This window comes from Lynx rufus, unplaced genomic scaffold (assembly GCF_022079265.1).
Source record: "Lynx rufus isolate CCGP_SWC_20201006 ecotype Redwood Valley unplaced genomic scaffold, mLynRuf1.p SCAF_9, whole genome shotgun sequence".
Classification (NCBI taxonomy): domain Eukaryota; kingdom Metazoa; phylum Chordata; class Mammalia; order Carnivora; family Felidae; genus Lynx; species Lynx rufus.
Window position 1 is genome coordinate 16,577,773 of NW_025814897.1, and position 25,295 is coordinate 16,603,067.

At 50.2% G+C, this 25,295-nt stretch overlaps 4 protein-coding genes across 8 annotated transcripts; 2 read left to right on the top strand and 2 right to left on the bottom strand.

Moving 5' to 3' along the window:
- Positions 1-4,576: 4,576 nt before the first annotated feature.
- Positions 4,577-11,864, top strand: CENATAC (centrosomal AT-AC splicing factor). Of its 4 annotated transcripts, XM_047070683.1 has the most exons (12): positions 4,577-4,742; positions 4,836-4,999; positions 5,409-5,507; positions 8,123-8,254; positions 8,381-8,447; positions 8,523-8,585; positions 8,925-8,989; positions 9,139-9,244; positions 10,190-10,220; positions 11,270-11,359; positions 11,434-11,566; positions 11,653-11,864. In XM_047070683.1, the coding sequence occupies exons 1-12, from the start codon at positions 4,623-4,625 to the stop codon at positions 11,723-11,725; spliced, it is 1,143 nt and encodes a 380-aa protein (XP_046926639.1). In that variant the 5' UTR covers positions 4,577-4,622; the 3' UTR covers positions 11,726-11,864. The 4 variants fall into 4 exon arrangements, with proteins under 4 accessions (XP_046926639.1, XP_046926640.1, XP_046926642.1 ...); XM_047070684.1 differs by lacking the exon at positions 8,123-8,254; XM_047070686.1 differs by lacking the exons at positions 10,190-10,220; positions 11,653-11,864 and having other exon boundaries at positions 11,434-11,528.
- On the bottom strand, positions 11,844-14,053 carry RPS25 (ribosomal protein S25). The gene is made up of 5 exons (XM_047070689.1): positions 13,962-14,053; positions 13,633-13,728; positions 12,906-13,089; positions 11,978-12,076; positions 11,844-11,884 (listed from the first exon to the last, which is right to left on the bottom strand). The coding sequence occupies exons 1-4, from the start codon at positions 13,962-13,964 to the stop codon at positions 11,982-11,984; spliced, it is 378 nt and encodes a 125-aa protein (XP_046926645.1). The 5' UTR covers positions 13,965-14,053; the 3' UTR covers positions 11,844-11,884; positions 11,978-11,981.
- A 368-nt stretch (positions 14,054-14,421) lies between these two features.
- Positions 14,422-17,435, top strand: TRAPPC4 (trafficking protein particle complex subunit 4). Its single transcript, XM_047070687.1, has 5 exons — positions 14,422-14,630; positions 14,794-14,968; positions 15,969-16,072; positions 16,684-16,810; positions 17,092-17,435. The coding sequence occupies exons 1-5, from the start codon at positions 14,456-14,458 to the stop codon at positions 17,168-17,170; spliced, it is 660 nt and encodes a 219-aa protein (XP_046926643.1). The 5' UTR covers positions 14,422-14,455; the 3' UTR covers positions 17,171-17,435.
- On the bottom strand, positions 16,043-24,638 carry SLC37A4 (solute carrier family 37 member 4). Of its 2 annotated transcripts, none has more exons than XM_047070682.1 (8): positions 23,200-24,638; positions 22,100-22,332; positions 21,544-21,787; positions 20,872-21,030; positions 20,543-20,628; positions 19,905-20,018; positions 19,145-19,283; positions 16,043-16,128 (listed from the first exon to the last, which is right to left on the bottom strand). In XM_047070682.1, exons 1-8 carry the CDS (start codon positions 23,345-23,347, stop codon positions 16,043-16,045), a joined length of 1,209 nt encoding a protein of 402 aa, XP_046926638.1. In that variant the 5' UTR covers positions 23,348-24,638. The 2 variants fall into 2 exon arrangements, with proteins under 2 accessions (XP_046926638.1, XP_046926637.1); XM_047070681.1 differs by lacking the exon at positions 16,043-16,128 and adding an exon at positions 18,295-19,022 and having other exon boundaries at positions 23,200-24,637.
- Between the last annotated feature and the right edge of the window lie 657 nt (positions 24,639-25,295).

Sequence of the window (25,295 nt, forward strand, 5' to 3'; positions counted from 1 at the left end):
ACAGGGCTGCAATGACCTTTCTCATTCCCTCTCCTGCTCTCCCCTCTCCCCGCAGGAGATCTGCACAGAAACAGGGCTCCACCCTCAGAACCCAGGGCTTCAGCTATCCTCAGTGCAGGAGGCAGTCTTTGACCTTGAAGAACTGACCCTTCTACCCCAGGCCACTGGCCGTGAGATCAGCCAAGAACCTGACCTGGGGTTATACCTAAGCAGAAAGTATTTGTGGCACCATTTTAAGATACACTGAACTTTCCAGGAATGCAACTGTTATGTAAAATGAAGGATGATTGTGCTTTTTTTGGTTTGGAAGTTGACCAAGAGTTGTTTGCCATTTCAGAAAATCACTTCACTGACAGCAAAGCTGCTCTGGTATTTAAGTCACCAATACCACATGCCTGTATCAGATTGTGTTTGTGTCTGCTGCACTCACGGGGATTCTGCATGTATAAACAAATCTTTATTACATCCAGGCAGCCGATATAAAGACAAAGTATTGTCAATAGTCGTATGACTGTCAGCTCTTAAATCTGAGCTCTTCACTGTAAGTATGTACAAATTTCCGACTATCTCCTTTTCAAATACAGTTTATCCATTGAAATACAATTTCCCTTTATTTTTCTGTTCTATTGCAGTTAAAGTGTTATATTGATCTTTTCAAAATCGCATGTGTAGGTCAGTTATTTTATTAGTAAGATTCATTCCAAGGTGGTAAAGACAGTCTACAGAATGCTCTGTTCCTCGGGTGTTAGGGCTGATGGGATAGAGAACCACTGAACCAAGCAACATATAAAATAGAGTCCCTGCCCAGAGGTGCTCACCCACAGTGACACTGGTAACCAGTGAGGACAATGGAATAAATCATGTTTATGTCCACCCCCCCAAAGCCTAGCGTGGGGCCTGTTAGGCAGCAAGAATGCATTATTTGTGAGGTGCCTGGGTGGTTCAGTTGGTCACGTGGCCAGCTTTGGCTCAGGTCATGACCTCACGGTTCATGAGTTCGAGCCCTGCATCAGGCTCTGTGCTGACAGCTCAGAGCCTGGAGCCTGCTTTGGATTCTGTGTCTCCTTCTTTCTCTGCCCCTCCCCCATTCGCACCCTGTCTCTCTCTCTCTCTCTCTCAAAAATAAACATTAAAAAAAATGCATGATTTGCCACTAGTGACTTCTCTAACAGGCAGCTTCCATATTCTCTGGAAGCACACATAACAGCAATGAGCTCTGTCTAGAGCTAGGGAAGAATTCTCACAGGAGGAGTCAGCCCTGGGTCTTTCCCCAGGTCTACAAAACAATAGCTGGCACTTGTCCAGAAGCACCCAAAGCCAGCCATGCTCTGCGGGTAGCTGCTTCTGCCCCTCTGAGGCAGAGGTGGAGGCTGGGAGGTACAGAGGAGCAGCGATGGGGTGGGAAGGAAAAGTGACCTGTTCCAAGGAAAAGACAGGACAGACACATGCAGGTGCACTGTCCGTGCAGAGCCCGATGGGGTCTTGAACCCATGAACTGTGACATCACGACCTGAGCCAAAATCAAGGGTCTGACACTTAACTCACTGAGCCACCCAGGTGCCCCTATCCAGAAAGTCATTTTAGAGACTTTCTTAAAACCAGAGTCTAGAGGATAAATGGAGCTGAAATAGACCAGACACTTGGAAACCAGTTAGAGAGATTTTATATGAATCCAAGTAAGAAAGCAAGGGAATTGAAACAAGGTATGCTCTAGGAGTAAAAAAAAAAAAAAAAAAAAAAATAGAGAACAGGCTTTAAACATCTTAGAAATCCAGGGGCACCTGGCTGGCTCAGTCGGTTAAGCAACATGACTTGATTTTGGCTTAGGTCATGATCTCACAGTTCATAAGATGGAGCCCAGCATTGGGGCTATTAGCATGGACCCTGCTTGGGATTCATTCTCTCTCTCTCTCTCTCTCTCTCTCTCTCTCTCTCTCTCTCAAAATAAATAAATACAAGAAATCTCAGAGGGGTGCCTGGGTGGCTCAGGCAGTTAAGCATCCGACCTCGGCTCAGGTCATGATCTCACGGTTTGTGGGTTCAAACCCTGTCTTAGGCTCTGTGCTGACAGCCTGGAGCCTGCTTCAGATTCTGTGTCTCCCTCTCTTACTTCCCCTCCTCTCTTTCTCTCTCTCTCTCAAACATTAAAAAAATAATAACAAAAAATAAAAAGAAATCTCAGAAATCCAAGAAGACAACTTGGGTGGGGTGGATATGGGGACTGACTAAAAGCAAGTGTCAAGATAACCCTCCCCCAAACTCCAGGCTTTAGCTTGGCTGTATTCAGTGGAAGCATGATAATAGGGGATGTTCTGAAGTGGAAGATGTTGAGTTCCATTTCACACAAGTCAAGTTCAGTGGGCAACTGAATGAACACTCGGTAGTGAAGAACTTTAGGGAGACGGCTTCGAAAGCAAAATTGCAGAGGGCTAAGAAGGTAGAAGTCGAAGCAATGTAGACTAGCTTTGGAACAAATGAGGAAAGCAGATGACTGGGTTGATCTGCATTTGGGGTTTGATGAAATGAAGTTTTGGAAGGTCAAGTGAAGTAACAGGTTGCCATAAAAGTATGGTAGAAATAGTCCTGGGATCCAGTGGGTAGAGCAAAGCCAAGGACCTAAGACCTAGACCAGTAATTTTCAAACTTGCTTGATCATCAGAATCACCTGAAGGACTCATTCAACTGAAGCTTGCTGGGCCGCACTCCAGAGTTTCTGATTCAGTACATCTGTGATGGGCCCAAGAATTTTCATTTCTAACGAGCTTACAGACTCTACTGCTGCTGACCCGGAGGCCACACTTTGAAAACCTAGACCAAAGTCGCTGGTAGATACTGAATAGTTTTCTGAGTGAATTGATTAGAGTGCTCATCTTCAAGAATGGAAGACGGTGGTCGGAGTATAACTGCCGAATTTGAATTCAGAGAAGGAGCAATTTTGGGCAGACAAGATTCAGGATGGACCCTCCCAGGGAAATGATGGGAGGTCAAGGAATCGAGTGTTGTGGGGTCTTCAAAATGAGTCACATCTGTCAGAGGCCTGAATCTAAAGGGGAGCTCAAAGAGGAAGTCAAGATCTGAAGGGGAGTCTGGCTACTTTCTGGGCCTGAATTATGTATAGCTAACTGAATATCCACCTACAGACATGGTGGCCCATCCAGGTTAATGCACCAGTGCTGGTAACAAATGTAAGGGAAATTTGGGACTCTGTGCTAGTTTTGTGTGGCACATTCTTTTTCTTATCTTTTTTTAAAGTGTATTTATTTTGAGAGAGAGCAAGTGGGGGAGGGGTGCATAAGGAGGGGGGGGGAGAGGGAGAGAGAGAGAGAAAGAGAGAGAGAATCTCAAGTAGGCTCCATGCTACCAGTGCAGAGCCAGACACAGGGCTTGGACTCACAAACTCTGCGATCATGACCTGAGCCAAAATCAAGAGTCAGTCACTTAAATGACTGAGCCACCCAGGTGCCCCTGTCTGGCACATTCTAAATTTTTTTTTTTTATTTTAATGTTTATTTTTGAGAGAGAGCACGCATGTGCATGCGTGCCAGTGGGGGAGGGGCAGAGGGGGTGGGGAGGGGCAGAGAGCGTGGGGAATGGAGGATCGGAAGCGGGCCTTGTGCTGACAGCAGAGAACCCCACGTGGGGCTCGAACTCACAGCTAAATCATGACCTGAGCTGAAGTTGGACCCTTAACGGACAGAGCCACCCAGGCACATTACACATTATGTAAGTAAGGTCTGCGCTGGGCCTCAGGTTTTTTGGGGCGGTGCTCTAAGGTGGAGATCACAGCCTGGGGATTCCAGCCATGTAAGGGAGCAATTCACCTTAGACCCTCAGGCTTAGGGGAGCAGGACAGGCAGGAAGGCTGTTCTTTCTGGGAAAAGCAGCTTGTAAAGAATGAAAATTCCACCAGATGAGGATGTTTACAGAATAAAAATGTCTGTTAACCCTCAGCCATGATTCTGTACCCTTTATAGCTTCCCCTTTACAGGAACAGCTGCTCAGAATACCCCGCAAGGGTACAGCTGTGATTAGGTCTTAAATTAAGGCCACCTCCAGCATGTATTCCTTACTGCCAGCTGGTACTGATGAACACTGAAACCCAAGGTGCTGCCTTTGACGCTTAACACCTGTGCAACCTTCCACAAAGTTCCTTTCTGTCCGTGCCTGTTTTCCCATCTGTAAAATGCCGGTAATAGTAGTGCGTCACATTGTTTGGATCTGGTTAGGCAGGTAATGTAAAGCTCTGGACATTAGTGAGCACCCTAATAATACCAGTTATGATTTGTTGCAGTGTCTGATGCGGGTCCTTGACGATGCCCCGACATGCGTGCGATTTGTGGTCCTGCGGTGTCACCTGTTGCGTGTGTCCTTTCCGTGCATCTGTACAGTGGTGCTGCCACTTTTTCTAGGTAGACGGCATCTGGGGATCTTGAGGATGGCTGGGTCTGCGCGTCTACGGGGAGCCCCGGAAAGGACTCGCGCAGCCGCAGAAGGGCCTGCAGTGGCGCCTGCCGGCCGCTGGGGGCCGCAGGGGCCGCTGGGTTCGCCCCGCCCCCGAGGGGTCAGGGGTCACCGAATGGCCGGAGATCGGCAGGTCGTCGCGGGTACCCAGTCTTGGGCCCATGGCGCCCGCGCAGCGTTGTCCTCTGTGCCGCCAGACCTTCTTCTGTGGTCGCGGACACGTGTATAGTCGCAAGCACCAGCGGCAGCTGAAGGAGGCTTTGGAGCGGCTCCTTCCCCAGGTGGGGGCGGGGATGCGGGCATTGCGGTGAGAGCGCGAGGGTGTGGGGTGCGGGGGGACCCCTGGGGTCCTACACGGCCTCTCCCCGCCGCAGGTGGAGGCCGCCCGCAAAGCCATCCGCGCCGCTCAGGTGGAGCGTTACGTGCCGGAGCACGACCGGTGCTGCTGGTGCCTGTGCTGCGGCCGTGAGGTGCGGAAACACCTGAGCCACGGAAACCTGACCGTGCTGCACGGGGGGCTGCTGGAGCATCTGGCCAGGTGAGAAGCGGCCTGGGAGCCTCATCCAGCCCACTCGCCTACTTGTGTGGGAGGGAGGGTTTAGGAGCGGGGGAGAGGAAGAACGCTTTGATGGTTTGATGAGGGTAGATGGAGTCACCTTTAGGCATTGCATTCTTTAGCGGTAGAAGGGTTTATGGCTTGCATGGCCCCAGTGGTAGTGGTGGGAAAGCCAGCTGGGTAGCTGGCTCGGCATTACCTCCCATCGTCTATCAGATGCCCCTATTTTTCTTGGAAGAGGGAGACTGGACATCTGGAAGAGACTGATAACAGTATCGTCAGCCTTGCCCAGAGGCAGAAACCCCGATGTCAGTGTGCACTACGTATCTGATGTCTGCATAGCTGAGTAATATTTTGTAATAGATCATTGAGATTATTCCTTCCTTCTCAGCCCGGAGCACAAGAAAGCAACCAACAGATTCTGGTGGGAGAACAAGGCAGAGTTCCAGATGAAAGAGAAGTTTCTGATCTCCTCCCAAGACTATGCACGGTAAGTCATTGGTAATGAAAGGTGAACTAACAGAATAGGGCTTCTCTGGGTCTGTGTCAGGTTCTAGAGCTTCCTCTACTAATTGGAAAATTCAGCAGGGACTTCATAAGTATCTATCGTTTTCATAGCACTCATGGTGCCAGGCACTATACTGGACACAAAAGTATGACAGTCCTTGAAAGGTTTATATCTACTTGGGGGAGTGGGATTTACAATGCTGTTAGCAAATGGAGAATAGTATATAACAAAAATTGACTAACCAACTATTTAAATGCGTGGTACAGGCGCGCCTGGGTGGCGCAGTCGGTTAAGCGTCCGACTTCAGCCAGGTCACAATCTCGCGGTCCGTGAGTTCGAGCCCCGCGTCGGGCTCTGGGCTGGTGGCTCAGAGCCTGGAGCCTGTTTCCGATTCTGTGTCTCCCTCTCTCTCTGCCCCTCGCCCGTTCATGCTCTGTCTCTCTCTGTCCCAAAAATAAATAAACGTTGAAAAAAAATTTTTTTTAAATGCGTGGTACAGAGAAGATAAAGCCCTTTAGAAATAGAACAGGATTTTTATAGTGTGCAAGAAACTGGTACTCCCCCAGTGTCAATAGTTTTAGACTATTTTAACTGGCCTCTGAAGGACCCGGAGAAACTGGAGTGCAGGAAGCTGGTCAGCACGGAGTGGGGGTGAGTGCTGACTGCTTCAGGAAGAGGACACAGGCAGCCTCACACTACGTCTATTGGGACTATATTGAGATTATGGGGTACGGAGCCCAAGGGGATCCCAGAGCCAAAGTTACAAAAAAAACTCATGTCTGTTCTTCTCAGTGTGGAGAATGATGAGGGGATGATAAGAAATGCCTAAAACTTACTACCTTGCCTTCAGATCTGTGGTTCATACAGGCAGGAGATGGGAAACTGAGGCCAAAAAGCACTCACTCCTTACATCCTGACCGAGCTCCAGATGGTTTTGGTGGGTGAATAAAGGATAGCTGAGCAGAAAAGGTTATAATTGAGAATTGCGAGGATGGACACTTTGATTTTTTTTTTTTAATGTTTATTTATTTTTGGGACAGAGAGAGAGAGTGCAAGTGGGGGAGGGGCAGAGAGAGAGAGGGAGACACAGAATCTGAAACAGGCTCCAGGCTCTGAGCTGTCAGCACAGAGCCCGATGCGGGGCTCGAACCCACGAACCGTGAGATCATGACCTGAGCTGAAGTTGGACGCTTAACCGACTGAGCCACCCAGACGCCCCTGAACTTTTTATTAGTCTTGACTTCTGAATCTTATAAATTTCAAGGTCACACGCACAAGGCAAAACCAAGCCTAATTTGACCAGTAAAGATACCATGAGCCCTCTTTAGACTGTTCATTACATACACAGCAAAAAGAATACACCTCAAGTGCCCACTTCCCAGGTCCTTGCCCCACCCACCAGAAAGAACCACTCTGAAACAAAAAGAGCTAGCTAAGTGCAGTGTGAGCATGGGACACCCTGCTGCTGGGGAGCCCAGTCTGGCCTACAGCTTTAATCTGAGTGGGCAGAAAGCTGCATACTGTCATCAGAGCCCGGAGGTGATGACAGACTCTCATGACAGCCTGGGCGTGTTGGGGGAGATCGGGAGGTGAGTGGCAGATGGCCCCACAGCAGCTTTTCAGCTCTCCCATCCTCTTGTATTCCAGGGGCATCACACAAGCGTTCGGCTAAGACTCTGATGCTACAGTTCTAGGCTTTGCCCGTATGGATAGGCACAAGGCTGCCAGGGCACCATGGTAGAGCCATTCCCTCAGCGTTTTACGTACTCAAATCAGGCCAGAAAGCAAATCCTAAAATTAACTGCAAACAGTGACAAGTTATCGTAGCTGTATATAAATTGGTATCACAAAACAGTAAGAATTTAAGTAACTTGAACACAAAATTCTGACCGTATACCCTCAAGAAGGCTATTTTCTAAGGACTAAAACACTGCAAAGAAATTGAGGCTTGCTTAGTTTTTTTGTGATAGTGGTATCAGTAGTATTGGTATTATTCTGATACCTTTACATGTGTATGTAAGATAAAAACAACTGCAAGTATATTGGTGGTGTTCCAAATATGGACCAATTCAAAAGGATAATTGATCAAAAAAGATAATTGATTTTTTTTTTAAAAATGTTTTGAGGGGCGCCTGAGTGGCTCAGTCGGTTGAGCGGCCGACTTCAGCTCGGGTCATGATCTCGCGGTCCGTGGGTTCAAGCCCCGCGTCGGGCTCTGTGCTGACAGCTCAGAGCCTGGAGTATGCTTCGGATTCTGTGTCTCCCTCTCTCTGACCCTCCCCTGTTCATGCTCTGTCTCTCTCTGTCTCAAAAATAAATAAACGTTAAAAAAAAAATTAAAAAAAATAAATAAATAAAAAATAAAAATGTTTTGAGTACACATGTGCACGTTGGGGGTTGGGGAGAGGGAGAGAATCCCAAGCAGGCTCCATGCTTAGCACAGAGCCCAGTGCAGGGCTCGATCTCAAAACCACGAGATCATGACCTGAGCTGAAATCAAGAGTCGGACCTTTACCTGAGCACCCAGGTGCTCTGATCATTGATTTTCTTACGTATGGTAATGGTTTCATGGTATCTTAGGCTCTTCCTGTTCTTAGGTGCATGCCGAAGTTTTCAGTTAAGTCTCATGATGTTCTAAAGCCCATTTTTGATTTGGAAAAAGGAAATGTTTGCATAGAAGAGAAGTGGAGCCAGTATGGCAAAATGTTAACAGTGAATCTGGTTGAAAGGTACATTGGTGTCCTTTGTTCTATTTTGATTTTGAAATTACCAAAATTTAAAGAAAAAGTGATCTGAAGGTCTTTTCATAACTGGCAGGGATTGGAGTTCTTGGCTGACTTGCCCCTTTTCTTTAGATTCAAGAAATCCATGGTGAAAGGTTTGGATTCCTATGAGGAAAAAGAGGATGAAGTAATCAAAGAGGTGAGTTAAAAGAAAGGCCTCTGGACGACCCAACCTTACGACCTTGTACCTAGCTAAGCAGCCTCTCTCCCACAGATGGCAGCTCAGATCCGTGAGGTGGAGCACAGCCGGCAGGAGCTGGTTCGGTCTGTCTTAGAGGTTGGTTTCCCTCGGAGGAGCCAGAGCAGTATCCAAATCCATTTGATCCCTGGTTCTCCCAGGTCCAGCATTTCACCTACCAGCTCTTCTAAGAGAACTCATGGACTCCATGCTTCATCTGCTCAGCTTGAATTCCCTTAACTGTCTGCCAGGGGGGCAGGCCTTGTCAGTGGCAATGTGGGCAAGGCAGGCAAGGGGGGAGGGAAGGAGGGAGGGACGGAGGGAAGTTTGCGAGGACAGTACCCTCCATGTGCTAGTTTCCTTCTGAAGGGTGGGAGCATGGCCAAGACAGACTGTTAAGGGTCCTAGACACATTTATTTTTCCTGAATCAAACTCAGCCTCAGGCAGTGCCAGACCCAGAAGAAGGCTCTTCAGCGCTTGGAAGCTGGAAAGGGACCAACAGGTAAACTTGTTAAGGACTCTTGTTGAGAGTCTGACATGTTAGAGCCTTCTGTAACTTTCTGGCTGGGAAATGGGAACAAAGTTCATCTGTGCCATCCTCATGGCTCAAGGACCTCATCTGCCAGCCTGGCTCCTGTCTGTCTTTTTCAGTCAAGTGGCCTCTGCCTCGCAGCAGCCTTCCTACTTGGACCTGCCACCAGCCCCGGAGCTTGACTGGATGGAAACAGGACAACCTTTGACATTCATTGGCCATCAGGTACAATGGATAAGCCAGCCAGGAAGGGCCAATGCCCCCTTAGTTCCCAGGACATCCATCTCTCCTGGGTTTTGTACCTATCCTAACCCTTCCTACCTTCTTTTCTGTGTTGTTCCATAGTATGTTCTCAGACACATTTCCTCACCCTCCAGTGATCTCATCACACCTTTGCCCCAATGCCTAGATCTCATCCTTTGCAGAACCCCCAAGTCCCACTCAATGTAGGATATCTATAAATATCCCATAAGCACTTGAAGCTAACCTCTACCATTCTATTATTCTGTTAACTGTGGATGAGTTATTTCCTCTTCCATCTCCTACCTCCTGTCAACAAGGTCTGTTTTATTACCTGACTAGAAGATGGCCTCCAGATACATACACTTTCCCGCAAGTTTCTATTCCTCCTGCACTCCTGTCCCAAACACAGAAAGTCACTGCTTCACCTATTCTTATGTCGTATACGCCAGCCATATTGTGCTTCCTGTTTTTGCACATGTAGTTATCATTGCCTTAAATAATGTTTACCTTCCTTCAGCCTAGTTCAAATGTCACCTTTTCGTGGAAAGATTATCTGAACAGGTTGCCTGTTATAAATGTACTCAGTACCATGTAAAAAGCTGCAAATATAATGTGTGATTTATGCTTAATTCTCTTCCCCTATGATACATATGCCCTGTGAGTAAAGGGTTTTGCTTACCGGCATCTAGCAGGCATTCTATTTTTGGACATCTTCATTACGGAGGCCCAGAAGTCTCTTGAGGACAAGACTGTTTCTCAGTTATCTGCGCTCTTAGGATTTAACATCAAACCAGGGCACAGAACTAGCACTTGTAGTGCTTCCACTACCCCTCCCCCCCTCCTGTGGTTTGTCATTTCTCTAGCTAGGAGTATCCACCCTGTCCTGGCTTCTCATCTGGGATTTTTCCCCTCCATTTCTAACTACAGGACACGCCAGGAATTGGTAATATCCACTCAGGTAAGGCCTAAGGCAGTGTTTCTCAGATGGTAAGAAACAATTATTTTAAAGAATAAAACTGATTAAGTACTACCGGGGGCCCCTGGGTGGCTCAGTCAGTTAAGCTCAGGTCATGATCTCATTTTGTGAGTTTGAGCCCCATGTTGGGCTCTGCACTGACAGTGCAAAACTTACTTGGGTTTCTTTCTCTCCCCCTTTCTGCCCTTCCCTTACACGCATTATCTCAAAATAAATTTAGAAAAAATTTTAAAGTACAGTAGGGAGTACTATCTTGTGGATAACAAGATAGAGTTGTATCTTGAATACATGAACTCTCAAAACTCAGAAGTCATGTAAAAAGATGCTCATCAGAGTGGCTAAAATTAAAGATGGACTGTGTTAACGCTCATATACTGCTATCAGGAATGTAAAATAGCAGAACCAATTGGAAAATGGCTCAGGAGTTTAAAAAGTTAAACACATACCCACTGTTATAGGATACAGACATTACAAGATAAAAGAAAGCTTACCTGCACACAGGCTTGCAACACACATGGTCACAGCTTTATCTGCAGTACCTCCAAGCTGAAAACGACCCATACGCCCCTCAACAAAGCAACGACAGAGTAGTGCCCAACAAGGAAGGAACTATTGTTAAGTGCAGCATAGATAAATCTCAAAACTGTTAGAAGCCAGACCCAAACCAGGTACGTCCTAGAAAATGCAAACTAGAGTAACAGAAGCAAACCCATGGTTCCCTGGGGCTGTGAACAGGGATATGGGGAGGTACAGGAAATATTTCTAAGGGTTTTTCTTTTCAGATTGTACACTTTCAATGTGTGCAGCTGTATGTCAATTATGCCTCAACAAAGGTATTAAGTATCAGCACATCATATCACATGTAAGGTGTGTTGCTTTAAATTAGTCCAGGGCCCTCAACTTCCCAAGGTCCTGAGTCTTGTTTTTGAACATTTCTAGTTATCAATCAGTTAAGAGCTTTTACCTAGGGCAGTTTCACAGTAGCCTAAAACTTAGAGTGCCTTAATTTCTGCTGAATGGGTCTTTTCCAGGAGCTACACCTCCCTGGATGGTCCAAGATGAGGAATACAGCTCTGGAAACCAACAAATAGGGCCCTCCTATGAAGAATTTCTTAAAGAAAGTAAGTAAAAAAAATTCCAGAGTGGGAATGGGTTAAGTTTCCCTACTCAAATAAAACTGTTTACTTCTTTGTAGAAGAGAAACAGAAATTGAAGAAACTCCCCCCAGACAGAGTTGGGGCCAACTTTGATCACAACACCAGCACCAGTGTAGGCTGGCTGCCCTCTTTCGGCCGCGTCTGGAATAATGGACGCCGCTGGCAATCTAGGTATGGGCCCAGTGCCGGGACCCCAACCCACTACCCCTTTGGAGAGATCTCAGCCTTCATCCTGTTAACCCTTCACTTTCTTTCAGACATCAATTTAAAACGGAAGCTGCGGCAAGGAGCAAACAGTCACATAAAGAAAAAAAGCCAAATGTTTCCTGATACTTTTCCAACCACCATGAGGCACAAAGCCAAGCCAACAAACCCATACCTGCTCTTCTCTCTTATCCTTTGTAACTGCTTTTCTTAGGAAAAGACACATACCCACTTATTTGATTTAATAAAGTTTTATTTTCCAAAATGTACAGCTGGTGGTGGAATCTGCAAAAGAAAAAGAAAAATCACAATTATAAAGCCTTATGTAGCAGGGGGATGTAGACTTTCTACACCATGAGCCTGTAGGTTCTTGCCTACCTGTTCATGCATCTTCACCAGCAGCTGGGGCATCTCCACCCTTGGTGTTTCTGGTGTAAATTACTTGAGCTCTGTGCTTTGAGACGAGTTTAATAAGTCCTGGGGAGAAAATAAGGATAAGGTTTTCACATAATCCTATGAAATAAATACTTCACAGACATGAGAAATAGTGAATTTGAGCATGAGAGTTTAATAACAAAGGCAAGCATGCCTATGTTTCTTGGTGATACTCTAATTTGATTTATCCTTTCTAAATGAGGGACCCACTATCTGCTCTTGGGATGGTTACCCTTATTGCACTTTAATAAAACTTAAAAGTCACTATATTTCCATACTAGACACTCCAGGGGCTTAAAATATATATACTCCTATTAAAGTGAGATTATGAGTAGACCCACCACTCGATTTTTAAAACACAGAAATAAAAAATGATTTACTATCAAAGCTTTTAATATTTTAGTAACTGTATTTCACTACATTTGGGTTACTTCTGTAACTCTGTATTTTGAGAGAGACCAAGAGAGTGTGAACAGAGAAAGGAGAGGGAGAGAATCTCGAGCAGGCTCTGCACTGTTAGCATAAGCCCAAAGCCTCCCATGAACTAGGAGATCACAACCTGACCCGAAATTAGGAGTTGGATGCTTAACCAACTGATGCCCCTATTCTGTAACTCTTAAAGTGGATTTATTCACTTGGGAACACAAGAAATCCCTGTGCATCACCAAAATGACAAAGAGGTACATGACACAAAACTGGCCAAGAACCCCGCTTTGAGGTCTACCCTAGAGATAGCATGTTAGAATATTACAATCACTGGTTAGCCTGTGCCCGTTTTAATAAATTCCAGTAAAAAACACATTTAAGATGGCTAACATGGTCAGGCCAGTTTTACATGCAAAAGCACACCAGTACGATTTATCCCTCTCACCTTTACTAAGGAGCTCCTGAAGGGCTGCCCTGGCCAGGGAACCTCGAATCTTCAGTCTCTCAGAAACGACAGCTGGAGTTATAAGCTTATAATTGGGAACTTCCTTACAGAGTTTGTCGTACGTTGCTTTATCAAACAAGACCAGGTTATTGAGCTTGTCCCGAACTTTGCCTTTGGACCACTTCTGCTCCCAAAAGAAAAAGGACAGTCAGCGTTCCCTGGAAGAAATTACTCTTTCCCTCACCAAACCATCTGTGTCACCGCAACTTTTTTTCCATGGCCATAGGAATATACTGCAAAGTTGTCTGTTCTTGCCCTGCAGAAATCTACGAAATTTAGAATTTACAGCAACTCTGCAAACTAAGATTCAAGTATTCTGAAACCAAGATACAAAAAAAAGACCCCATTGCCATTTATGTTACCCAAGGTAAGTTAGATTAAAAAGAAAGAAAAACAACCACCCCCGAACACATCTGCAAGAGTTTTGGGTGTAGGCTAAGCCCCACTAAACCAATTAAAAGAACACCACGTGACCATCAGACTACATTTACACTTAGTGTGTACCACCCCATTCTTCCAAACAAAACGGTTTGAGAGCACAATTCTAGTCCTCGGACTCGAGACGCCACAACCTTAAAAGCCATTTGCTATACACGTCATTTATTACTACAGCCACACGGGCCCGGCGTCCCCAGTGTCTCCCACTCTTGGAGGACTCCACGCCTACCTTCTTTTTGGCCTTGCCCCCAGATTTGTTCACTGGGTCTTTGTCTTTTTTGGCCGATTTCCCGGCATCTTTCTTCTTCTTGTCGTCCTTGGGCGGCTGTGCGGAAAAGGGAGAACGCAGCCAAATCACACGGCAGCCCCACGCTCCCTCTGCAACGGCGCCCCCACCCCGCCCAAACCCCACTACCTGAGCACATGGGTGAAGCAATCCCCCCGCCCGCCCGAAGCAGCCCGGCAAGTCTGGGGTCCTACGTCTGGTGCCGCCTCCACCCCGTCCCAGCGCTTCCCGGCTCTCACAGCCGCACCAGTTTCCCACTCGGAAGAGCTCACCATAGCGAAGCTCAGAGAGCAACAGCCAACACCGCAGCCTCGCTAAGATGTCGGACAAAAAAGGAAGCGGCGCTCACGCACGGGCCCAGAAACCTCCACCCTCAGCAAGCGTTTCCGGGGCAAGGGGCGGAGCCAGCGGCGGACGGTCGTAGGTCCAGCCCCCTCGTCCAGCGGGCAACAGGGAGGGTGGTTGTCGTTCCCCAGCCGCGCACCCCGAACACTGTCCGCGGCCTTTTGGACTTTGCCGCTAGTTGTGAGGTAGTCACACGTCGCTATCCCCTGGTCCTGGAAACTAATAAAGAGAGAAAACAATCTGCCAGCCTCCGTAACTACCCCCACGATCCCGCTAAGTGTGGTGCTACAAGTGCGCAGGCGCCGGCTTTGCGAGGATGGGAGGAGGGGGCGGGGGCGAGGGGCGGGTCCCGCGACTGCGGTTCCGGGGCGGGGCCGTCTGGAAGAAGCAGAATCCCCGCCTCTGAGGGGCAGCGGCCGCAATGGCGATTTTTAGCGTGTACGTGGTGAACAAAGCTGGCGGCCTCATCTACCAGTTGGACAGCTACGCGCCACGGGCAGAGGCTGAGAAAACTTTCAGTTACCCTCTTGATCTGCTGCTCAAGCTGCACGACGAGCGTGTGCTGGTTGCCTTCGGCCAGCGCGACGGCATCCGGGGTGGGCTAGGATTCCGTCCGATGGGCGGGCCCGGTGCTGCGGAGTGGGCTGGTGTCTCTGCTGGGCAGTAGGGTGGGGGGAGAGGGGGTGAGGCCGGGTCGCTGGTCCCATCAGCGGAGTCCCCACGCTGGGGCTTCGTTGACCCTTAGCTTCACCTCTACAGTGGGCCACGCAGTGCTGGCCATCAATGGCGTGGACGTGAACGGCAAGTACACGGCCGATGGGAAAGAGGTGCTGGAGTACCTGGGCAACCCTGCTAATTACCCGGTGTCCATTCGGTTCGGCCGACCCCGCCTCACCTCCAATGAGAAGCTCATGCTGGCCTCCATGTTTCACTCGTAAGTCCCCCAACCCTGTCTAGTGCCTTTTGGCCTTCACTTGGCCCTTAGGCTAGCTGGATTAGTGTGGTTCTGCGGGAAGTCTCCTGAGCAGCAGTGCTTACCTTTCTTTGCCTTTTCTTTTTTTTAAGCTTATTTATTTTGAGAGAGCACGCGCAAGCAAGGGAGGGGCAGAAAGAGAGGGAAAGGGTGAATTCCAAGCAGGCTCTGCAGTGTCAGCAGGGAGCCGATGCAGAGCTCGATCCCAGGAGCCAGGAAATTGTGACCTGAGCGGAAACCAAGAGCCGGACGCTCAACCAGCTGAGCCACCCAGGCGCCCCTCTTTGCCTCCTTTTAGGTCATCAGTTCTTGTGTTATGAAAAGAAAAAGAACGAGTCCAGTATAACTAGGCTTTAGATAATACTGGCAATGGTGTGATCTTGTGTAAGTCAACTTCCCTCAGCTTTAGTTTTAAGTCTTTAAGGCAACTGAACTAAATGATCTTTAAGACCTTTTCCTGCTCTCAACTATAGTATGACATATGCTGGATAATTATAGTCATGGGGTAAGTAACCCTGGCGCATATTCCCAGTGTTAATTTCACCCAAAGCTTTCAAGGTAAAATGCTTTACAGCAGAGGAGGAGTGTAAACTACATGCAAAGTTCAAATGAATTTTAAAGAAATTTTGGTGCTTCTGCTAGGCAATTGAGGAAGCTGCCTCTTCCTTTTTTTTTTTCTTTTTTTTTTTTAATGTTTATTTTTGAGAGAGAGAGAGCTCCCAAGCAAGAGAGGGAGGGCAGAGAGAGGGGAGACACAATCTGAAGCAGGCTCCAGGCTGAGCTGTCAGCACAGAACCTGACGCGGGGCTCAAACTCACAAACCATCACACTGCCTCTTCTGACCTCTCAGAGTGTAATGTAAACTCCTCAGCAGCTAGGGTTACTTCAGTGAAAAGTTTGAGCAGCACCCCTCCCTTAAAACAGTGGGGTGCATTCCCAACCTTACCTCCTTTGCAAATAGGCTGTTCGCAATCGGTTCCCAGCTGTCTCCAGAACAGGGCAGCTCAGGCATTGAGATGCTGGAGACCGACACGTTCAAACTGCACTGTTTCCAGACACTGACAGGTATGCGTCTTCAGATAGGCCAAAGGGATGCACTGGGGGCTGGTTGGGGGAAGGGACTGACCAGAGACAACTTTGGTAAGCAAGGGGGTGGTGGTTAGCTTTTCCTGGGACAATTGCACAGACACGTCTGTTTTGCAACTCCAAAACCAATATTTAATCTGATGCCAGTTTTGCCCACACCACCCAGCTCGGCCATGGTTATCTTGTGTGCAGATAAAACCTTAATGTTGCACATGTTTTGGTAAGTGTTTCCAAATGAAACTTGAATGCCAAATGGAAATGACCTTTGGATCATATCATTGCCTCACTCCCTTAATGGGGATAATTGAAAACCTCCTGAATTTGTTTCCTGCCTGGCACTTGCTGCCGAGGGACCACATGACTAGGAATTAAGTGACAGAGCTAGAAATCAAGGCTTGGTCTCAATCAGTTGGGTGATGTGATACAGTCATGTTACTGCTCTGGTCTTACAGATCCGCAGTCTTGGTTTTCCTGCTTTACGGAGCAATAGGATAAAAGTAAAAATGGGCTTATGAAAATGCTACACACACACAGGATGATGTTATTTGCTTTTCTCCACTCTTTGGTAACCATTCCTGGCCCTTCTCCAGGGATCAAGTTTGTGGTACTGGCAGATCCCAGGCAAGCTGGAATAGATTCTCTTCTCCGAAAGATTTATGAGATTTACTCAGACTTTGCCCTCAAGAATCCATTCTACTCCCTGGAAATGCCTATCAGGTAGGTAGTCGCCCTCCCCAGATATTGGTCAAAGCGTCCTTGCCCTTCTCTTTGTGCTCTTCCCCAAAGATATTTTTCAAAAGTGTAAGAAGAGTTATTTTTCAAATAAAACAAAAGTGACTAGCCTTTTCTTGCTATTTTGAGAGACTAAAGACTTTCCTATGGGGTTCATATCCTTCTGCATGGAAGAGTTTCCACTGGCTCTACCTCGGCACCCAAAGTGGGGAAGAGTCTGAGACTTTACACTTTGTCCTCATCTGTGCCACTTGGGTCTGGCCTAGGTGTGAGCTGTTTGACCAGAACCTGAAGTTAGCCCTGGAGGTGGCAGAGAAGGCTGGAACTTTTGGACCTGGGTCATAGGCTGAGCCTGCAGTGGATCTCCCAAATTTTGAGAGATCCTGCAGCAGGAAGTCTGCTGTATCCACTCCGATGGAGATCCTCACAGCTTCCTTAGTGCACTTGACAATGGGAGGGTGCAGAGCCTGATGACACATACTGATCCCTGAGCCTTAATACTGCTCTCTGCCCTCCCGTGTCTATCGTGGGCCTATTTCCCAACTCTGTACAGACTTATTTATGGAGGGAGTAGGTCCATAAATGCTAAATAAACATTCCTTTCATCTGTGTTTGCTATCCTAATTGATGGTTTGGGGGGAAAGGATCTGGTGGGTAGACAGGAATGAGAAGAGAATTCTGAGATGAGATATGTTCCAATAGAAAAAAATAAGTGTTCATTAAATGAATGAACTTGGGGCTTTAAGTCAGGACCTTGGTCTAGTTCCAGAATTGCTGATTTCTAGGGTGATGGTGGAATATTTATCAAATGTTTACAGCCAGCCTTTACTGCTTTATCAAACTTAAACCTCACCCTAATCTCAGGGGGTACATTCTACTATGGACAAGAGATTTAGCAAGGTACAGACACTCTATGCCTCAGAGTCTCAAAGCTAATTACTAACTGCGTGAGTTTGAACCCAGGCTTTCTGACTATGCTATCATAAGCCACTGTTCGGAGCGCCTAGGTGGCTCAGTCAGTTGAGTGGCCGACTTCAATTCAGGTCATGATCTCACAGTTTGTGAGTTCGAGCTCCGTGTCGGGCTCTGTGCTGACAGCCTGGAGCCTGCTTCCGATTCTTGTTTCCCCCTCTTTCTGGCCCTCTCCTACTCACCCTCTATCTCCTTCTCTCAAAAATAAATAAACATTAAAAAAAAAATTATAAGCCACTGTTTACTGATTCCCTCCATCAAAGTATTTAATTTGTCTGAAACCCAGTAGCTTCATCTCTAAAATGATCATTGAATTATACAGTGTAAAGTTGAAGGCAAAGGAGACATAAGCTAAAAGGAGTATACGTCAGATCTCCCATTCCAAGGAAATGAAGTCTGTCCTGTTTGGGGTGGAAAGAGCAGGTAGCAAGAGAATATTTTCCAAGGAAAACTGTCTCTGGTCTGTAATACCCCTTTTGAAAGAATGGCTCACTGTGTTTAGTATCAAATCTAGTTTTAATCTCTTTATCAAGTCTTCCTCCCTCCCACCCAGGCCCCGGTGTTCCCAGGGTATTGGTGAGAGTGATGGCCTCCTCTCTGCCTGGAATCTTGAGGTATTGGCAAGAACAGTCACCGTGTGCTAAGAGGCCTTAGGGCAGAAATCATGGCCCATTGGTGCCCTGCAGCTACAGGAGGAGCCTCACCTCTTGTGGGGATGGGGTGGGGTGGGGGTAGGGCAGTGTCCAGGAGAGGAAGAGGGTATTGGAGACTCCCTCACTGTAGGGGTTTCCTGTTTGAAGGCAGGAAATTGGAGCTAATGAAGTCCAAGAACAAAAGTTGTCTTTTAAATAGAGCACAGGATGGGGAGCTGGGACCTCATTAGCCACTGATAACTTCCAGCGCCACCTGGGCAAGGGAAAAGGAGCAAAAAAGGCGATCCCAGGTTCATCGGTAGCCGGAGCAGCCCCACTTTCTTTCTCCCCGCCCCCGCACCTCCCCAGCCCTGTGCAGGGGAAGGTCCACAGGTGGGAGAGGTTGCACAGGTGCCTGTACTGTCTTCACTCGGCCTTCTTGGGCACCCGGCCCATCTTGGTGCGGATGTTTCGTAGCAGAAAGAAGGCGACTGTGCTGACTGCACAGATCACTTCGGCCACCCAGAAGGCTGTGCTCCAGCTATAGTGCTTGGCAATGGTGCTGAAGGGCAGCCCAGCCAGAAAGCCGCCCACTGCCAAGGAGGAGGGGAAGAGTCTGGGTCATTTGTGAGGCTAGGGCCGGCGGGGCCTGCCCCAGACTATAGCTGGCTTAAGTGCGAGGCACAAGTAGGGGTGAGGTGGAGACTCCGCTTACCGTTGGCCATGAGTCCCACAATGGCATGGGAGGTGCCGCACAAGTTGGGAGGAGCACTCTCATTGGCTATAACTCCGAACAAGGCAATGGGACCGTAGGAGGAGAAACCGAACAGGGCTCCCAACACCAGGATCCAGAGCTGCAAGGGCAGCACAGAGTGGCATTCAGAGTTTGAGAGAGCCTACCTACCTATCTGCCTCTGCCAGAGGACAGAACAAATAACTGTAGTGAAGGACACAGGAAATGACCTCCCTCACCCCACTTTCTGATATAACGGACAGGGCAGAGCTAGAGGAGTGAGTGCCACACCGAGCCAACCCGAGGGCCTGTGTGGGTAGGTGAAGGAGGTACAGAAGCCGTCCCTCCAAGTTAGATGCTATCTCTTCTCAGAACTCATGCTAGCTGGATTGGCTAGGGGCGAGGAAGACAGTAGGACAAGGGTAAGACAAACCAGGAAGAAAACCAGAGATAAGGCACCTCGTGCTCCGTAAAGCCTGTGAGCTCAGCGAGAGGGTGAAGAGCTGGAGTCCAGAAAGCAACATCCTAGAGGAGCACAGGAAAGAAAAGGAAACCAAGTCCCGAGTCCAGGAGGGGCACCGAAGTACAAAGAGGACACAAGGTAAGACAGACCTGGAAAGGGAGATCTGAGAGGCAAAGAAAGGCCTGGGCCAGGGTGGAGCCAGGGAGAGGAGGCCTGAGAGTCGGCGGCCCTTGCTTTCTCATCCTTGTGCCTGCTGTGGGCCAGGCCCTCCTTATTTACCTTGGAGGAGTCACTGGTCACAGTGACCCGGAAGAGGTACATGGACACGGTCATGCCAGCCATCATGAGCAGCAACAGGCCATGGCGAGGGTTCCCGTAGATGGATAGGCCTGCCTGTGGATACAGTCCCAGCAATGTCAGGGCCTAAAAGCAGCAGAGAACCTCCACCCCTGGACTCTGATACAGCAGGGCCTCTGCTGACAGGTCTTTGGCAATCCCACCACAGCTCTTGGCCCCGGGCAGCTCTGGGAGGCCCCGGGACCTGCTCGTTGTGTTCAGAGGCCAAACTCCACAACATCCCTTCCTCCACCACGGGGCAGGGTCGGGACATGTGCTGGCAAGCTGCACCTGCTTCCTCCTCAACCCCAGTTTTCCTAGGGCTGTGGAGAAGCCCACTGCCAGGCTGAGAGACATTCCAGCTCTCCTTGACATCATTTAAAGCCTTTTCCCCAGGAGTCTTAACCTTCACACCCCCAGCGAATAACGGCAGCCTGGAATCATTCCAACCTCCCCCAACCTAAACTGGCTTATGCCAGCCTGCCCGTGCCCCAGGGCTCCCGCCTCTCTGGTGCCTGTCCCAGTCACGCTGGGAAGATTTAAAGGGACCCTCCTCCTTCCTGTCCCGTCTGCCCACTCACCTTTGCCATGGCCCGGTCTGACAGGTAGCCAGCTGCGATGCTGCCTACAAGGCCCCCAACCTCCAGGGCACTCATGTAGGAGCTACCTGGAGTAGGGAGTTGTGGTGGGAAGAGGGAAAGGAAGGGTGGGTGTTACACACTGGGGTTGTCCCAGACTGGCTTAAACCCAGAGAGGTACAGGGTCCCCAAGGGTGACCGACCACAGCTGTCTGAGTAGTGCCTGGCCTCAGGGAAAGAAGGAAGGGATAAAGAGAAGCTGGGCCTGAACTTCCCATCCCCTTCATTGACTCCTGCTCCGTAGGCCCATCCCCGTTCCAAACTCATCTTACCCACGAGGACGGATTGTCCTTTCTCCTGGATGAGGAAGAACTGGCCCCAGTCAGTACAGCAGGTCTTTACTCCAAATACCACGAGGTAGCCTGTGGAGAGTACCCACAGGTAGGGGGACAGCAGCAGCTCCTGTAGAGTACTCTCCTCCTTCGAGGAGCCTGGGGGCAGGAGGAGGCCAGGCCTGAGGCTCCACTCTTGCTGCTCTGCCCCGACTGAGCCCCCACCACTCATTAACCAGCCACAGGGCCACAGTCCATCCACACAGCCAGGGACCAGCAGGAAGGCACCCCTTCACCCACTGTTCTACCCTGTCCCCTCCACTACAGGCCTCAGCAAACGAAACCGGGACCAGGGCACATGGAGGAAGGCACCCAAGCCACTTAAGCTTAGGATGCTGTCCAGGACAGGACAGGGAAGTCTGGCTCTGCTGTGAGGAAGGACCGGGATATAACATGAGTCACACAGCATTTGTTGGCTCTGCCGCTTGTCTGGTACTTAAGTGTCTCTTGGAACGGAGTTTTATTTACTCCCCACCAACTTGCCACCACCATCCCTCCCCCTGCCTCCATCGGCTAGCACAGGGCCAGGCATACAGCCAGACCTCAATGAAAGTCTGCCAAATGAATGGTGGATGAAGGTGCCCCAGTGATTCGGCTTGGGTGCGTGCTCACCCTTCTTGTCCTTGGAGGGGGCGGGGTCCAGGTTCCGGAGCCCAACGTCAGCGGGTTCATTGTGGATGAGCAGGAGACAGAGGAAGGAGACAACTACACAGAGCGCCCCAGACAGGGCCAGCGTGCTGCGCCAGCTATAGCTCTGGGCGAGGATGGTTGCCAGGATAGGGCCCAGCCCTCCAGCCAGGTTCATGCTGGTTGACAGAATGGCCCACCAGGTGCCAAACTGAGATGGCTCAAACCACTGTGGGGCAGAGGGTTCAGAGTAGGTGCCCACGTTAAACACGTTGAAGGTGAGGGTCAGGTGGGGCAGGGGCAGACCTAGAAGCTCACATTACAGGGACGAGGAAGAGGGCGCCTCTACTTGGCAGGGCCAATTCCCTCATCTGCCACCTGATCCCACCATGTTTAGCTCCTAAAATATCTCGACGAGCAACAGGAGTTGGACTGGAACTCCCGAGGAACCCGCTCGGGGATGGGAGTGCTGGTACTCCCACATGCCCTGTAGGTATCCCCTCGGCCAGTCTCAGCTGGCTTCTGGGGAGCAGACACTCACCTTCCGCAGGATCTTCCCACAGGGAGGCCAGCCCAGCCCCTGTGCCAGGCCATTGAGGAACCAGAGAGCAGCAAAGACAGGTACCATGGAGCTCCAGGAAAAGACTACGTTGACCAGGCCGACCAGAAGCAGCCCAGAAGAGAAGAGCCAGCGGGCACTCATCTGGTCAGACAGCACCCCGCTCACAAACTTGCTGATGGCGTAGGCTGCCGACTGGCTGCTGGTGATGAGCCCTGCAGGGGAGGGGAGCAGGAAGCAGCACACCTAGGGGGTTAGGGGCCAGGGCAAGGGCACAGGAGGGATGGAGGAAGGCATGGGGTCACGTGTGTAGAGGTGCCTGGCAGGGTGAGATAGGTTCCTTCCAAGGGGACCAGAAGCAGCCTGTGTTGGAATCCCAGCACCGTTTCAGGGGCGCCGCTACCCCTCCTCACCGCCGGCGCTAGCCCCAGGCTGACCCTTGACTTTTCAACCTGGAGAGTTCCAGGTGCAGCTGTCAGGGGGCAAGAAGGGGAGAACAGGGCAGCCCCACCCTGGGATTTACCCATGCCTGATTACATTTCCTCCTCACCCTGGATGCCGACCCAGGGCTTCTAGCAGTTCCGTCACCCCCACCTCTGGGCATGGGGCAAAGAGCTTAGAATTGGAATCAAGGACGTTATTCCCCCTGAAATGTAGCGTGCGGGGCCACGTGAAGTTTCTGTGCCAAGTCTCCAGTTCCCATTGCTTACGACGTCAGTGGCCAGCGTGCACCCTGTGGTCTTAGCACGCACCCATGAGGTGTGGAAACCATGCCCAGAAGCCCCCTAAACATACTCGGAATAAGCCAGACCTGTGGGGGCGCGTGTGGGTCACAGGCACACAAAGACACATCACATAGGCAGCCCTCCTCAGACGCGTATCGACGACACTCCTGGTGCTTAGCCCACAGCCAGGCGTATGGTTTTCAGAGTCCGGTCGGCGTGTGCCGACTCTCCCTACCCTCCACTGTGCAGACGCTCCACACACGCTACGTGCCTTTATGCACGACACTGCCACCAACACCAACTTGTCCTACGGGTCCTGGGTCCCAGGGCCCACCACCCTGCCCTTCCGTGGCTCACCCAAGTCGTCCTTGTCCAGAGGGATCTCCTCCACCAACGACGGCATGACAAAGGAGAAGGTCTTGCGGTTGAAGTAGTACAGGCTGTAGCCTCCAAACATGGCTGAGAAGATCACAGCGCGGTAATAGCCGTAGCCTTGGGCGGCCATGGTGGAAGGGAGCAGGCCCCACTGGCCAAGACACGAAGCCTCCGACCACAGCTCCTGCCTGTGACTCTCTCAGTGACCAGATCTGCTGAGTTAGGCTTTCTCTGTTCCCTCCTCCACCCAGCCTCCCAGGCTCCCTTTATAGCCACCTTCTGGACAATCATTAAGCCTGGGGCAGCTCGTAGGGAACCCAGTGTCCTGAGGGAGACAAGAAAACAGGAGATTACTGTCGGAGAATCTGTGGGGGCTGGAGGGGGTCCCAGAGGGAGGCACTGCCCATAAGCCAGCACGCTGTGTCCCTAGAATTTCTGCCTTTCTCCGCTCTTCCTTGTCCGCCTGCCTGTGAAACCAGCTGTGATTAAAGGCTCAACCTAATTACTTTTGTCTGCCTGAGCCCAGGGGAGGCAGGGGTGGGATAAAACAGAGCTGCCCTCTCTAGCCCTGCTCCCTCAGCCACCTACCTTCTCATTCATTCAGCCAAGGTTTACTGGTTGCCAGACACTGCACTAGGTGCTCGGTTAGTTTCTACACACACACACACACACACACACACACACACACACACACACACTCAGACACATACCCCCACTTCCAAGCCTTCTTAGGGCTGCTGACTCAAGCCCTGTAACTCCCAATGCCTAGCACACATCGGGATGTAGCTGTTTATGGATAGTTGCAGAATTGTAAGCGAGGGGAACTTCCCAGCGCAAGCCCCTGTTGCACTGAAAGCCCCTGTAAAGCCTGCGGTCATGGTCACTCAGCTGCCTCTGGTCCCTTTACCCTATGACGCCAGTGTGGGGTGCCCTCTGGCTGGCTGGGGGCTGCAGGGCGAGTGACAGCACGACCCGTGGGCGGGAAGGTCCACCCGCGGACTTCAGGCTGCACTGCCGAGCCCGCTAGCGTTCTGGGGCCCCGGCAACACGCCCCCGGCTTTTCCGCTCGATTAGGAAAGCAATTGGAGCAGAAGGCGTAGGCGAGAGCCGAGCAGGCGACCGCTCATAGTCTCCCGGAGGCTCCTCGCTCCAGGCGCCTAGTGGCTCAGCCCAGCAGGACGGGGCCAGGCGCAGGCTCTCGGCACCTGCCCAGCCCCGTGTCCTCAAGCTACCCAGGACACCTGACTCGGACTGCGAGGCCACAGACCCGGCAGCCGGAGAGGTACGGAGACACCGGACTGGTGCGACAAAAAGAAGCAGGTGCATGCTGGTCCGGAGCAGCGCCTCAGAGGCCCCCAGACTCAAGAACTGCCCCTCATCCCAGAAGGGGCAGCTGCAAGAACACCTCCGCTTTGGATCGGAAGTTACGGCAACCTTTACTGGGGCTCTAACAAAGGAGCCCCAAGACCCGAGACTCCCCCTCCAGCCCCGCCTTCAGGCGGCACCCCTCCCCAGCATTTGTCCCGCTACCTGCACGCAGGCGGGAGCCGGAATAGGACAGAGCCCGGAGGCGGGACCGCATGCGCATGCGCATGCGCCCGCTAGGGGGCGGGGCCTCCGCCTGCGCCTAGCTGGCTGAGAGCCAAGTCCACCTCCAAGGGTGTAGTCCAAAGCTGCCCGTAGTACTGGTCCTTGGGTGAGAACAGCGCCCCTTAGGGGCTGGACTCGTAGGTCCCTTCTTTAACCGATGGCATTCAACATACCAGTTTTTAGTGAGCGCCTCCCACTACCAATCACTGTTCCGCGTTAACAGTCTGGAAAAGGCCTTGTAGAGAGCACAGTCTTTTCTGTAAGAAATTAAAGCGGTCTTCAATAAATACAGTATGAACATTTGATTTGTAATCAGACTGTTGGGGACAAAGTTAAGACAAAATACACGGGGTGTTTAAAGTGCCTGGCCAGGAATAAACCTTAAATTCTAATCCTGGACCCACTACATTTTAACAATGCGACCTTGGGTAATAATTTCTATGAACCCCAGTTTCTTACCAACCTCATAGGTTCATGTGAGGACTCAC

Excerpts from the sequence above, each read along its gene's own strand:
- CENATAC (XM_047070683.1), top strand. The coding sequence starts at position 4,623 with ATGGCGCCCGCGCAGCGTTGTCCTCTGTGCCGCCAGACCTTCTTCTGT. Across the intron at positions 5,000-5,408 it reads CTGCTGGAGCATCTGGCCAG|CCCGGAGCACAAGAAAGCAA; the intron begins GTGAGAAGCGGC and ends CTTCCTTCTCAG. Across the intron at positions 8,448-8,522 it reads AGGATGAAGTAATCAAAGAG|ATGGCAGCTCAGATCCGTGA; the intron begins GTGAGTTAAAAG and ends TCTCTCCCACAG.
- RPS25 (XM_047070689.1), bottom strand. Across the intron at positions 13,090-13,632 it reads GGGGCAAGGCCAAAAAGAAG|AAGTGGTCCAAAGGCAAAGT; the intron begins GTAGGCGTGGAG and ends TTTTGGGAGCAG. Across the intron at positions 12,077-12,905 it reads TCAGGAGCTCCTTAGTAAAG|GACTTATTAAACTCGTCTCA; the intron begins GTGAGAGGGATA and ends TTTTCTCCCCAG.
- TRAPPC4 (XM_047070687.1), top strand. The coding sequence starts at position 14,456 with ATGGCGATTTTTAGCGTGTACGTGGTGAACAAAGCTGGCGGCCTCATC. Across the intron at positions 16,073-16,683 it reads CTGTTTCCAGACACTGACAG|GGATCAAGTTTGTGGTACTG; the intron begins GTATGCGTCTTC and ends GCCCTTCTCCAG. Across the intron at positions 16,811-17,091 it reads TCCCTGGAAATGCCTATCAG|GTGTGAGCTGTTTGACCAGA; the intron begins GTAGGTAGTCGC and ends GGTCTGGCCTAG.
- SLC37A4 (XM_047070681.1), bottom strand. The coding sequence starts at position 23,347 with ATGGCCGCCCAAGGCTACGGCTATTACCGCGCTGTGATCTTCTCAGCC. Across the intron at positions 20,629-20,871 it reads AGGACAATCCGTCCTCGTGG|GTAGCTCCTACATGAGTGCC; the intron begins GTAAGATGAGTT and ends TCCCTACTCCAG. Across the intron at positions 19,284-19,904 it reads TGACCAGTGACTCCTCCAAG|CTCTGGATCCTGGTGTTGGG; the intron begins GTAAATAAGGAG and ends CTGCCCTTGCAG.